Source organism: Aspergillus eucalypticola, assembly GCF_003184535.1.
Source record: "Aspergillus eucalypticola CBS 122712 chromosome Unknown BO83scaffold_1, whole genome shotgun sequence".
NCBI classification, from domain to species: Eukaryota; Fungi; Ascomycota; class Eurotiomycetes; order Eurotiales; family Aspergillaceae; genus Aspergillus; species Aspergillus eucalypticola.
This window is the reverse complement of record NW_020290275.1, coordinates 560927-575178: the sequence shown is the minus strand read 5'-3', so window position 1 is coordinate 575178 and position 14252 is coordinate 560927. Positions and strand designations below refer to the sequence as shown.

Below are 14252 nucleotides of genomic sequence, written 5' to 3'. Positions count from 1 at the left end.
GTGCACCAGGCACAGGGCAATTGTCCAATCAGAGGCTGTAGTCTGTCCTTTGGCACGGACGGTAATACACAATACCGATGCACCAAAGTGGACAGAGGTTATTACGCGGCTAGTCCCGATCTGGTAGTGGCATCCATCGGAGGAGTGGCTGTTTCTCCGCTTCATCAACAGGACAGCTGGAGCTTCCATCGGCCTGTTTCCCCAAGGACTGTCTGCTTGTTGATCGTCCTCAGTCGTGCGCAAATCGCGACTTCCCGTGCTTGTCCAATCTTTTTATCCGACTTGGTTCGCGTAAGGTTGCCCCCGTCTTCAATCCTCTGCATTCATTGATCCTTCCTCGAACTATTCAGCTTACATACGGTTCTCTCCAACAGGCTTCATTCCCGCGGGCACTAGCTGGTCTTTAGTCGGACCAACGCTCCTTTGTCTATATCCCCAAACACTCCTTCGTATTCATGTCGATCAATTAGAGAAATGCCGGCGAAATCGCGTTTCACAAGGCTAGATGCCTTTGCTAAAACAGTGGAGGATGCGCGCGTCCGTACCACCTCCGGAGGTGTCATCACCATAGCCTCGTTGCTGGTCATCCTGTGGCTTGTGTGGGGTGAATGGGTGGATTACAGGCGGGTGGTTGTTATGCCCGAACTGGTGGTAGATAAGTCAAGAGGTATGATAGCTTAGTGATTGCTGGATGACCAGTCACGACTTGATTGCTGATGAACCCTTCGAACAGGCGAGAAGATGGAGATTCACCTGAACATAACCTTCCCCCGTCTTCCCTGTGAGCTCCTGACTCTGGACGTCATGGATGTCTCTGGCGAGCAACAGACCGGTGTTGTCCACGGTATCAACAAGGTGCGCCTTACTTCTGCCGCAGAAGGAGGCCGCGTCATCGACGTTAAGGCCCTTGAGCTGTAAGTTGCAACTCCAAACCGGCCCCTGCCAATACCAATTGCACTGCTAACTATAAGCTCTCCTAGTCACTCCAAGGATGAGAGCGCCAAGCATCTCGACCCTGATTACTGCGGTGAATGTTACGGCGCGACTGCTCCCGCCGGTGCAAGCAAACCTGGATGCTGCAACACCTGCGACGAAGTCCGTGAGGCCTATGCACAGCAACAATGGGCATTCGGAAAGGGCGAGAACGTTGAGCAGTGCGAGCTTGAGGGCTATGCGGAGCGCATCGATGCGCAACGCCGTGAGGGCTGCCGCCTTGAGGGTGTCCTCCGTGTGAACAAGGTGGTCGGTAACTTCCACATTGCTCCGGGTCGCAGTTTCACCAGCGGAAACATGCACGTTCACGACCTCGCAACCTTCTTCGACGCCGAATTGTCCGAATCTGAGAGACATACCATGACTCACGAGATCCACCAGCTGCGGTTTGGACCTCAACTTCCCGACGAGCTCTCTGATCGCTGGCAATGGACTGACCACCACCACACCAACCCTCTGGACAACACCAAGCAGGAGACAAACGAGCCCGGCTACAACTACATGTACTTCGTCAAGGTGGTGTCGACCTCTTACCTTCCCCTAGGTTGGGATCCGTTGTTCTCGTCCTCCATCCACTCCGCGTACGACCAGGCCCCTCTTGGCTCCCACGGAATTGCCTACGGAGCTGAGGGCAGCATCGAGACACACCAGTACTCTGTGACCTCGCACAAGCGCTCGCTGATGGGCGGAGACGCCTCCGACGAAGGCCACAAGGAGCGTCTGCACGCCGCCAACGGCATTCCAGGAGTCTTCGTCAACTACGACATCTCCCCCATGAAGGTCATCAACCGGGAGGCCCGTCCCAAGACCTTCACCGGTTTCCTGACTGGTGTGTGCGCCATCATCGGTGGTACCCTGACCGTCGCGGCAGCCCTAGACCGTGGTCTCTACGAGGGTGTCAGCAGGATGAAGAAGCTCCACTCGAACTGAGCGTAGAGCAAGCAAAAATCCGAAAAGAATTGATAAAGTAAACAGAACAACCAAAGTCACAACCTACCAAACAGAAACGAAAATACAAACACACAAAGTAACTCAGAAAAGAAAACAAACAGACCCCATGGAGAGCGTTGTACGGAATATGGGGGCAAGAAGACAGACAGAAAGACAGGGGGAGCGAAAGAGCAAGGAAGGACGGACGAAAGGGAGAACTCCGGAAGTTCAGGCGTTACATTTATTACTCACCTACATTGATTGCATTTCTGATCCATTTTGATCTTGGTCGGGGGAAAACTCATTGATACACCTATTTTTTTGCCTTCTATATCATTGGTACTATTATTTTGGTTTACTTGTTTTTGTTCCCATAAGACACATAGCACGTATAACAGCCACGCGAGATCTTGCCGTTGCATATGCACTAGTACCTACCTACAGACAGTGTATGTGTATTGGATTGATTTAATTGATAAGTTGCTAGGATGTTGGTCCTTCGTAAACGCCACTACACTAAGCAGAGTACTAGCTCCAGTCATTGTTGCATTTGATTGGTTCTGGTTGACTACTAGTACGACTTAGTACCCTTGTGCCCTAAGATCATTGTTAGTATTGGGATTTTGAAGGAATACCTTGAACAAAGGGACTATAATCTACGTTCACTGGTCGGGTCAATCCGTTCTACTTTTATATCCTTTGAAATGTTTGTTGAGCACCTGCTTGAGGCAGAAAAAGATATGATTCTTGATTTGAGGAAGAGATATGGCCACCCAATCAATGCCAGGAGTGCAACTGCACTCTTTAGAAAGCAATAAATACTACCTGACTATGCCATGCTTGCAAGACAAAACAAGGAACATTCCCGAAGATACTCCGTAAACCCAATGAAAATGATCGCTTTCACCCAATCGAGTCCAAAATATAGAGCAGGTAGCCTTTGAGGCGTTGGCACGTCTAACTCTAATATGTAGAGAAAGCTCACGGGGCTAATGCAAAGTGAAGTAAAGCAAAGAAGGGTTTAGATCATGAATTTACGCAAAGGAGAGGAAGTTGAAGTAGGATAGACATAAGGAGATGGGACGTGAAGGAGGGGATGAAAATGACAGGTTTAGTAATGTAGGGTGCTAGCATTACCAGAGTAGCCTGGATGTTGGCCATAAGGCGGGTTTTGCTGGTAGATTGGAGGAGTTTGCGCCTGCTGCGATGCGAATTGTCCGTACCAAGACTGGCGCCGGGGTTCATCTGGCCGGTATGGCTGGTTGAGGGCATCCCACGTGCGGCTCGCCGTGGGCATATTGTAAAGACTATAGTGACTGCCCGGATTGTAGGCAGCTGCGGAAGCGTTGGAAGCCATCTGCTGTTGTTGCCAATTTTGCTGGCGTTGCACGATTGCATGCTGTACCATTTGGTTGGACAGGCCTTCACGGATGGTTTTCTTCTCGCGCTCACGAGCATCAATCGCCCCCACCAGACCCATGGGGTTTACCGGGGTCGGCTGGGCTTTGTTGACATTGGCTATGTCGAGTAGAGGCGCACCAGTCATACGAGCCACGTGTTCCTGTTCACGAGCTGAAAGATGAGACGACAGTTCATTGTAGTTCATGATACTGTTGGCGCCGCGGGAACGTGGGCGAGGCGGTGCATCTCGATTGCCAGACAAGTGCGATTGGGGCCGAGGATTATTGGTCCAGTCCCCGGAAGCAGGGCGAGGGGGCGGTGGTGTAGAGGAAAGAGTTCGGTTATGGGTGGCGATTGGGGGACTTGGGGCTGATCGTTGTTGCACGAATTGCTCCGCTGTAAGCCTGCCTGGAGTGGTCGGACGGGGTGCAGTCATACCCGGCTGCCACATCATGTTATTACTCGGAGACCTTGAATGCTGTCGTTCTGCCTGATAAGAGAACTGCTTTTCTGTTGAGTTTGAGTCGCTCCTCTGGTGTGTGGATTTCTTCAGAGTATCGCCCGTACTGGGACGCCCAGTCGTAGGTAGATAAGTTAAGGTCGGCCCAAAGTCGATGTTGGGGATATCAGCACTGAGTTCCAGTTTTGGTTCGTCAACGGTGTAATGTGCATCACCGATAACCAAGTCTTGTCTCGGGGGACCAGATCCCACGGTTTTCATGACTCCCATTCTGGGCCTAGTGACTGACCTAACCGAGCGCTTGCTGTAGATAGACCCCCGAGTACTGGCATAATCGGGAGAAGTTGCAGACGCGTCATCATATATGCTTTCCTCATCTTGGTGGCTCTCCTTATCAGGAGAAGTGAACGAGAATTGGCGGGAGCCGACCCAGTTCAGGACCTCTTCATCAACAGTATGGCGCAGGTCCTCGTAGCTAGGCTCTCCTGCAACACTTGCGGCATCGGATTCTCGGAATTGATGCGCAGGCAGAGGCTTCCGTTTCACGGCCTTTGTTGTATCTAAACGAAGACTTGCTCTCTTCGGCAAAGTGAGCGGCGGGCCGAAGTTACTTTGACGATCTTCAGGCGTCGGTGGCCCTTGTTCCTGGAGAGTAACTCTCTTCTCGCTTGTATCTGAAAAGAGCGATGGCGCACCCTGCTGATCAGAGCTAGTGTTAGGTGTTAGCGGACTAGGTTGGTTGGACTCCTTGATCGTTTCATGGCTGCCCGAAGGGAAAGAAGCGCCAAGTAGATTCATGCTTCCAGAGGCAGCGAGAAGCTGTGTCAAAGTGGCGTCAGACATCCTATTAGTCGCTTTTCTCAAATCCGGTGAAGGCTGAGGTCGCATTGCGGGCATTTCTCCCGGTGCGTGTGTGAAGGCTGGTGGCAGGACTACAGGAGATGGAGGGGAGGTTGAACGGAAGTGTTGTCCAAGCGGCTCATCGTCGGGGTCGAGCTGCTGATTCCTGCCGCTCCCGGTGCTTCTGTGGTCGTCTACCCCGCTAGTACCAGGGCGCTCACTGCCACGTGCCACAAGTTCCTGATCGGAGGATGCTGGGGATGCTTCAGCGGCTTGCGCTTGTCTTCTGATGGAAGCAAATCCAGCCGTGTCCGAAGAGCCCCTACTATGATGAATTGGGGAGATGGAAACATCACTGGGGGCACCAAGCGCAACAGCATCGTTGGACTGGTTAGAGTCTAGCCGGTTCACCGGGGAAGTGCAGTTGCGTTGATGCGTCATGGTGCGGCCGTTGGATTGTCTGTTCGGCATTGTGGACCTGAAGCGTGGCTTACTTGCAGAGATGCTGCTCGTCCTGCTTCCAGCAGCCGCCATGCGACGCGCTGTAGCCTCCTTGAGTTGCTGTCTCCATTCCGCCTCGCTCCAATCCTGACTTCCTGGTGTCTGCATGAGACTGGAGATATCCAAAATATCAAGATAGCCATAGCGCCTTTGGTTCGGAAAGGCAAACATAATGCTTTTGATATGGTTGGTGGCGGCAATAAGACGAGTGGGCCGCCCATAAAGGTTGAACGTGTCAAATGTAGGGACGAGAAACCGGAGCATCATCTCAAACCCAGAAACCGCTGGATGGACTTCGGGCATGACGAAGACAAACCCGTCGGTTGTCGACTCTGTTTGTGAGTGAACCGTAATCTTTCCTTCGATCTTGACCAGGGTCGACTGTTCGATCAACGCCCTCGACTGGGGATAGATGGCGTAAGCGGCGTATGCATCCGTGATGGTCGCAATAGGCCTCGCTTTCTTGGTCTTCTTCGTATCATAGAATTTGATGTCGCCAGTTATCAGTCGGGGTGCTCGATCATACGCCGACTTCTTCTTTATTGACTTCTGCGCTTTCTGGAATTCCTTCTCATTCGGAGGCGTGATAACAAACCAGCACCGTCTCCAGGGCGTGCCGGCCCCGAATCTCACGCGGGCCCAATCCTCGTGTTTGTAACGGTGGCGATCCATAATGGTTTTAATACTGTTGAGACCTTTACCCTTGCCCGCAATGATCGAACCCGTATATGCCTCATATAAGGACGTGTGTTCGAACAAAGCGAGTCGTATGGCTGCGGTCCACTGCGTCAGAGAATGGAAGGAATTGAAATGCAGAAGGTATCTATTTTGACCAGCGGAACATATACTCAAGATGTTCTTCAGGGACTGCGCTCCTTGGTTTCTCGTTGGCAGAGTCTCAAGCTAGACCAGCGACAGTTAATATTCAGAATCAAGAGCTGCGACATCCGAGATTGCATCATCTTACCATCTTTATTGAAGCATCAGCCAGGTTAATGAAAGTAGGGCAGACGTCTTCCGACTCTTCTGCGGCGTCCAGCGCTGCGGCATCCCATAACGAAAGAGCGGTCCCAACAAGCTGCGCATAGCATTCCACCCATTGGCGATCAGCACAGGGACGGCCATCTGCGATATACTGTTATTAGTACGACATTGGACGATAACAAGCTTTCGGGATACCCACGAATGTCCAGATCGTTCAACTTAAGGAAATATCCTTCGTGGTATAGCTTGTTGGCATGGCTGTTCAGATATCCAAAGATTGGTTGGAGCTCTGGAGGGGTATCCTGCGAGAACTCCAGCAGCGGAGGATTGTGAGAGAACAGCGTCGAATCCGGCCGCGATGTTACCCGTCGTTCGACATGTGGAGTCCCGCTTATCGGCGAAGCATCGAGAGGCGAGGGGGTATCCGAAGAAGGTGTGTCTACTCTTCGCGGAGGATTGTTCAGTGTGAGCGAGGCCGACGATGTCCGGTGATGCTGGCTGAGGTTGTCTTTACGGGACGATCCCCCGAAAACCGACATAAGAGAAAGCACTGGGAGCGCAAGGGGTGTCAATCACCGTCATCTGCATTTTGTATGGGAAGTATAAGAGGATATGCTAATGACCTACCACGCGAGCGACCCATGATGGCCAAACTGGGGTTTTAGCCCAAAGAGACAATAGAACTGAAGAAGACCGGCTTCCAGCTCACTCGAAAAAGTAGGATTTGTGTTACACAACGAACATGCAGACTGCGCGGAAGGGTTGGGGCCGAGTAGTGCCGCTACGGGAATAAATGAGGAGAGAACGAGAGGCGAAAGAGTCGGCGAAGAAGACGAAGAAGAAGAAGTGTGTAGTACTGAGTCCAGCTCCTCCGCACGGAGATAGCGACAATGTGTCCGGACCCGCCAATACTAGATCAGGAAGTTTGATTCCATGAAGTTTCCGGTGGGACTGGGGGGAGGCGCCCAAACGAAAGACAGGAGCGGAAGGGCAAATAAGACCGCGGCAATGCTGGAACAAGTGCCAAGATGGCGGATGATGGCGCAAAGTCAGCTTTGCAAGCGCCTGACTAGGCCACTTGATGTCTCAGGTTTCGATGGCGGAGAAAGCGGAAGGGAATAAGTCGGAAAGTGAAGGAAAGGAGAGGCAGGGGGGGTGGGAGAGGAAATATAGATAGAGCGAGTGAGGCGATAGAGAGGGAAAATAGAATGAGGGAGAAAAAGGGCAAAGCTGGACAGAAGGAAGCATAGAGGATCAGTGAAAGGAAGCACAAGCCGACGAGCGTTGAAGGACGATCAACTTACTTACCCAGCCTAAGGCGTGGGTCTTGAATGTTGTGAGTGTAACAAGTGTTACCGGACTTATAGTAGGGTCGGCTTGTTGTTTTCTCTTTCCTCCTTTTGAGGTAGATTTGACGGAGAGTGGATCTGGGGTGTTATTTGTTGTTATTTGTTTGTTAACATTCCGAAAGGAGAGACTGTAAGTAAGAAGTAGATGTCACATAGAATAGAATATTCTCGTAGTAACTAACAGTGTATAGCAAGTGACGGGGAAAGGGAAGAGAGTGAAGACGAAGCCGCAGATACCCATCCGTCATGCTGGATGGACCTGCGGGTCAATACTGGGTAAGTTATGGTGTGTGTTGTGTGTTACGGTACCGCAAAAGTGGTTCTGGCCCGGCTTGTCTGCCTGGCGGCTGGCGTCATCGCATGTGGCTACAAAATCGAACTTGAAACTAATGTGCCTTCTTTAGACTAAAGATGGTCCCAGACGGACGGGCCACCAGTCTCGCATTTCCTTTTTGCTGCCCTTTTCTTTTCTTTTTTTTTTTTTTTCTCTCCTCCGATCCCCTGCCCCTGCTGCTTGAATCTCCTCGAAAGTCATTCCAATGAGATCGGCATGGATCATAAGAAATAACTGCAGGTCAACTAACGAAGTACGGGGTAATACCCGGGATATTACTTGTTGCCTGGCTTGCTGCAAGAGATGAAATTGACAATAAATGGGTCGCTAGTAGATAGAACAGGCGAACCGAATTTGCTAGTAATTAAAGAGAAACAGTCCTAATAAAATGACACTATAGTAATATTCATAACAATAAAATAAATAACAGTCATCAGAAAAGAAGTAAGTAACTAAGTAATGGACACCTATGTGGTATTATTGAGTAAAGTATTTACTCTCATTCCCTCCCCGTGGACAAGCCCCAACCGGGTCAGTCAGTCAGCCATTCGAGCAACCCATGGATGGCCGGGTGGATTATCCAGTCTATCCCACTAAAAAAGCACGCCCCCCGCGTAACTGACTCCTAGCACTGCCTCCAATCAGCTCATGCCGTGAATCAAAATAAGAAGTCAGTCCTATGGTTGCATCCCACCATCTCGCCAAATATAGAAACGCAGTCCTGCATGTCTTATTGCGACTGCCACTTCCCAGCCAATTCCACCGGTCGTCCTTTGTTTTTGCCTCTGCTCATCAACCCATGTTTCTCACCCACGAGGTGAGGAGAGGAGACAACGTATCACGCCAAGTGCAGCCTAACCAGTCATCGTACCCGCTGGTTTCTTATCTAGCAACCAGAAGAAAACTTAGACTGACCCTCGTAATGCGAAGTACTAGACTAGATATATCATGGTACGATTGGATGGATGTATGGAGGTGGATGGAGAAAAAGGAAAGGCGTCGTCGTGTCCCTTGTCCCTTATGGACGGAAGAATGCAAGGCGACAGTCAGAAAGAGGAATGGTCCGGCGCACTGCCACAGGCCCGCCGTGCCACACGGCATCAGATGATCTTGGCGGGTAGCTTCACTGAATACTAGACTGCTACTTGCATCTTTTCAGCAACTAATAGATAGTCCGCTGTGCTCCTTTTTCCCAGCTCGACTTCTCTCACACTATAAATAACCGGAATACCATAAATGTCCATATTTCACCCTAAATGATCGGACTGGATCTCCAGTTGCAGCTCGGCCCAAGCCCATCGAGACAGGAATAGTTCCGAAAGCCTATACCCCTGCTAAAGTCCGAGGCTAAGAATAAGAACTTGTTTAGTTCGAATCTAAAATTATAAGCGGCTGGGGTTGCTGCGTTGGTACGTATCGTTAGTCGTTTGTCGGTACCCTGCTATCCGAGCAAAGTAATCAATTAGCAAGGGTCCTTCTCTCTGTCTTAGTTAGTGCGATGTTGGGGACACTGCAGAGCAGCTAGCCGCAATTCTAGCCTCACCTAAAGTGGCTGCGGCATTTGCTCTTATCAGACAGGGTTGAACAGAGAGCATCAACTTTATTCATGATGCTGCAGGTTATGTAACCTTAACTCGGGCGGTAAAACAGGATTTGCCCCGTTTATAAGACGCCTACTATTGCTCAGCATGCTCTCCCCTCGACCAAAGCCACCGATGATTCGTTGTTGACTGTGGCTGGTTAGCATAACAAGCGATCAAATCACATCTTTTTCTAGAAGCACGTACTTTCATACTTCTGAGATGTTCAACAGGGAGTACGCACTCCGTAGCGCAAACCCTAGCCCGTGACCCACCGGCCAGGGTGTTTCCCCTCTTAGTCTGCTAAGGCTGCGGAGCTCTCCAAAGATGATCGCAGGCTTGACACGCAAACTCCTAGCAGCGATCATTGCTGGTTAAGAGATAATGTCGGCAGCATGACCTCAGCCGTAGGATCCAGCGCGGGAAAGCTTCTCCTACCACGTAGGCATGTCCTGCGTTCGCCAATATTTTTGAAGATCCAACCAGTCTCCTCCATCATGTTTCTCCGCTTACGAACTTTACTCGCTTGATCGTCGTTCCCTTGAAGCATTTCATTGGAACACGATTGCAGGATCAGCCTTGCGGTTGTCATGATGCAATCAATCCTAGCTTGTGAGGTATGCCAGCTTTATTTCCCCCTCGCCTTACGGCAAGCTAAGACTCAGTACTTTTTGAGGAGGGGTGATACAATCGACAGAGTAGGATATAATACTGGAAGAGAGATGATCCTCAAGTCCTAAGCGATCTTCTGCCACATGAGTCTTGTTGTGTTTCACCTCTGATGGAGTCCCTCTCTGTCTCCACTTGCTTTAGCACCCCCCCTACTCTGTAGAGTCAGCTGCAATTGAGTTTCGGCTTGAGGACAAGCTCAGCGATAGGTTTACCCTCGATGACCGTGTATCGCGTATAGTCATCTTAACTAACTTCGGTTGCTTTATATCAATATTTCTACGAGCATACCTCTGAGGGCACAAAGTACGAGCCCCACTCAGGGGGAGGGGCGCCTGTACCTGACCTTTCGCAGACATCAGACATCCTGCAGGGTCCCTCGAACTGGAATGAACATCGGAACCCCAAACAATTATAAACGCCGATAACTATTGCTATGCTTCTCATACTGTCAAATATCCGTGCCTGCCAAGACCATAGCTGTCGGCTGTCATGTGCCTTGAAGTGTTCTCATGGGTCAAAGGGTCTTCTGACCTACGGCTTCGTAATATAACCCTGGCGACATGACATGTCTAGGCAAATGCGTTTCCACATTCTTCAATTTCCTCCCACTTGTACGTTGGCTGGATGCAAATTTCATCGGTCTTCGAGTTTGACCCTCTCCGGTATCGGACGTATAAGGCTACATAAGCCTTCCGCAAAATGGAAATACCAGAAAAACGCATCGTTGTGTTTATCGAGCTAAACCAGTCGATATTTTGCAAGCTAAAAATCGGAGGGGCTAGTCTGAGTACCTGGTCATCTCAAGTGTTCTCCCGTATCTGCCATTTGGTCATCTGCCCATCATGTCTCATACCCCGGTGACTCGTGGTATGGTTCAACTGTGCTGAATATGTTGTGAAGACCATCTTTACTGTAACTTCATGTCACCTTAGTTAGGCATCAAATGTCACCGGGTCCTGGACTTAATCTCGCAATTAGCTTCGAGTACTAGCGTCAGGTCCAGTTTCGTGACTTGGAGATGTTGACTCTTCGGTTTGGTTTTATCACTCTTCATGTTCATGTGGATTCGCACAAGCTTCCCTGCTCGAATCTAGTTGCGGATGCACCTACCAGGGATATCCCGTGATATGAAGTATACTCGGCGCAAAGTTGTAGGGTGTCATTCGTAAGTACACACTCCACTGACCGGCCGAGATGGTGAGGTTCGTGGGAGTCCGACAGGTCTCGCTTCGCCCACATCCATCGATACAGTTCTCTAGTACAGTATGACTGTCTGCAAATACTCTTGTTTCATCTGCCAGTTTTCCCAGAGAAGGTGTACTGGTCTGGCTTTCCTAAGATGACACTACTAAAAATGAAGGAGAGGGGTTGAATATATCAGGTCCTTCATGGCATTCTATGCGTATAGCATTCCTATAATTTGGTAAGCTGGCACTGATATTAACCAAATAAACAGCAACTTTGTACATCATCTCAGATTGATGGCACTATTGGGGCTAAGTGATGGGCAGAATGTGTCTTTCCCTACCATTAATGCAAATTTCTGGTTTTCACTGGGCCTTTCATTCACTACGCGTGTCAGAACTTGCTTCTGCTCCCATTCACTCCCCTCTCGCTTACTCTGTGTTTGCTTGTATACTTCCTACTCAAACCTTCTTTCTCTCCCCTTGTGAATCCTTCTGAGACCAACATTCGAGATTGCACACTCGCGTCTCCATCCCTCCCAGTATACCTGAGGTCTGTGAATACTTTCAGAAAGCACCCCCTCCCCCCTGGTCTGCGGGGTAGGTTGCCAGAGGATTGGAAAGTTCGCAGCACCTTCGACTATAACAGGTAGCCTCTTGGTGTGTTATTCTACCTTCTGTTCATATTCTCTCCTAAATTTAAACCTAACCAACGCAGAATATAAGGTCAAATCTCGTATGTCTTGATTGGACTTTGCCATGGATATCACCTGTTCTTCTCCGTTTGTCTCTGCACCGATTCAGGAGATGGTCGCCGAGCCGATCGACATCGTACTTGATGAGCCCACCGATACCTGTGCGATGGTGGAAGAGAAAGCCGAGGAGATCATCGAGGCTGAGAATGAGAGCCTTGACCAACTGATGATAGAGTTTACCAGAGGGTTTGATCCTGGAAGCTTTGTCGATGAGGTTTCTAAATCACTCCCTCGTATTCTTAAAGATATCTTCCCAGGTTCCTACGAGCATCTTTTGAGCATGCTGTTTGAAAGCGACGACAAAATGCACGCCACCCAGATGAAGCTAGAGGAATGGCTTCTGAAAAGATACCCTCAGATTCTCAACAAGATCGATATCGAACGCCAGGAGACAAACATAACTGATGAGACGTATTTTGGGGCTGAGATCGAGGTCTTAAGAAAGATGGTAGCATTCTTACGCAAGGAATCTGATAAACCAGTCTTCTGGCTCAATGCTCGGCGTGCAAGTCCTATCAAAGCTCGTGAGCAGCTTGAAGCATCTATCCGGGTCATCGAACTGTTCAAAAGCGATGTCATGATTGCGATGAAACTGGACACGGAGGATAGTGAGTGACAATTCCAACTTGAAACTGTAAGAAGTCCATCAGCCTAACGCAGCATAGGAAAAATTTACAATCCTCTCCCCGTCTCCACGGAACGCACCGCTCTATTGAGTATCAAACAACTTCGAATTGACGCATGCAAGGCATCACTTTCTTGGGAAGGTTATATGAACTCTGCTATCGTGTTCACCTCTTTCTTCCATGCCTACAAGGCTTATACCTGCGTGCACAAGCCAGACAAAGCCCGTGCATGGGGCTGGCTCCCACCACAGGGACTTGCGCCTCCACGCTTGTCTGCAGAGATAGCCCAGGTGGGTGATTTGGTAAAATGGGACTTTGAGCATGAAAACAGCGCATTCGATCTGCTACTCAAGACGGCCCTTTGGCTAGGTATGGCGAGAGGTCTCCCAGCGGTGCATCTATTCTGTGACGTCGCTCGACTTTTCACGACGCACAAGCCCTCCCCAACGGCAAACGAGCCATATATCAGATTTCTGCGTCATCTGGCACAAACAAGAGTCTCCATTGCCGGAATCAAGTCCACTCCGCCCACGCCTGTTCCATTCAAGGGGTCCGACGAAAATACCAATCGTGGTTACTTCGAAGACGTATTCGATTCAGACAAGATCTTGGAGAAGGACCTAACCAAGACCCTTTCGTTGCTTGCCATGAATACCAATGACTTCAAGCTATCTGCCACGCCTCCAAAATACTCGTTTCGCAAGAAGGCGAAGATGATCGAGCAGGCTTGTGTTATGGAAGAGAATCACACGGACAAGTGGCCTCAGAAAGATCCGGCAAGTCAAGGAAATTAGTTTAATAGGTCATTTTGTATTCCTTTGCTAACATTGTGTCCTCCTAGCACCCTGTGAAACCTCCTTCTCCAATTCCTGCGGAATCTGAACCGGCTTCGCCCCCGCAGGAGACGGAACCTGACTTTCTTGATCAAATCGATTACGTCTCAGTCTGTCCTTGGTGATTGAATATCTTGAGCTTTCAGGATTTACGAGGCATATCAGAACAGCTTCACCCATATGTCAGCTAATATTTGAACAACATTCTTAACGAACGTCTCTGATTGATCTCAAGATGAAAATCAAAACGAAAGAAAACCTCTCCACTCTGTCGAAAGCAAGAAGGTATGCCAACCAAAGCTCACCCCATTGATTGGCGATCGTGAGCCGTACTTCAGGAAAATCACAAAACCCCTCGCTCAGTTGTTACAATTTCCCTTCTATTTCCTTCAGTTGCCATCCCAGTCTCCAGGGTTGCACCAGTTTCGACACTATGACACTCACCGCACGCCCATGTCATTGCCAAACCGCTCTAGCTCTGGTAGTCAAGAGCAGTTAGGCGAAGACTGCGGGCCGGAGAAGCTGACATTACCGTCGAAACAGGAGCCAATCCAGGATCGATTTAGGAAGATGCAAACTCGCTATTACTTCTTCTCCCTCACTTTTGTGTATTAGGCAAAATGACAAAAACAAAAAAGCAAAGTCATCGCATCTCACCTCACCGCACAGTGGTCCGACCCTAACCAGGGAAAAGACCATGAAGTTCATTTGTTGACGTTTTCCCCAATTCACACTCCATTCACACCACTCACCTTTTGTATGTGCAAACGTAAGCTGACTTTACTATCTACAGGGCAACCCTCTTTTTTT

General features: G+C 49.6%; 3 protein-coding genes across 3 annotated transcripts; 2 read left to right on the top strand and 1 right to left on the bottom strand.

Annotated features, from left to right (window-relative positions):
* The first annotated feature begins 195 nt into the window (after window positions 1-195).
* Window positions 196-2326, top strand: BO83DRAFT_328402 (retrograde cargo receptor ERV46). Its single transcript, XM_025528157.1, has 4 exons — window positions 196-291; window positions 375-667; window positions 734-914; window positions 981-2326. The coding sequence occupies exons 2-4, from the start codon at window positions 475-477 to the stop codon at window positions 1921-1923; spliced, it is 1317 nt and encodes a 438-aa protein (XP_025393213.1). The 5' UTR covers window positions 196-291; window positions 375-474; the 3' UTR covers window positions 1924-2326.
* A 561-nt stretch (window positions 2327-2887) lies between these two features.
* On the bottom strand, window positions 2888-7034 carry BO83DRAFT_4239 (PH domain protein). The gene is made up of 4 exons (XM_025535127.1): window positions 6737-7034; window positions 6309-6659; window positions 6093-6250; window positions 2888-6028 (listed from the first exon to the last, which is right to left on the bottom strand). Exons 1-4 carry the CDS (start codon window positions 6750-6752, stop codon window positions 3035-3037), a joined length of 3519 nt encoding a protein of 1172 aa, XP_025393212.1. The 5' UTR covers window positions 6753-7034; the 3' UTR covers window positions 2888-3034.
* A 4789-nt stretch (window positions 7035-11823) lies between these two features.
* On the top strand, window positions 11824-13802 carry BO83DRAFT_4118 (uncharacterized protein). Its single transcript, XM_025534343.1, has 3 exons — window positions 11824-11888; window positions 11947-12591; window positions 12649-13802. The coding sequence occupies exons 2-3, from the start codon at window positions 11988-11990 to the stop codon at window positions 13401-13403; spliced, it is 1359 nt and encodes a 452-aa protein (XP_025393211.1). The 5' UTR covers window positions 11824-11888; window positions 11947-11987; the 3' UTR covers window positions 13404-13802.
* The last annotated feature ends 450 nt before the right edge of the window (window positions 13803-14252 follow it).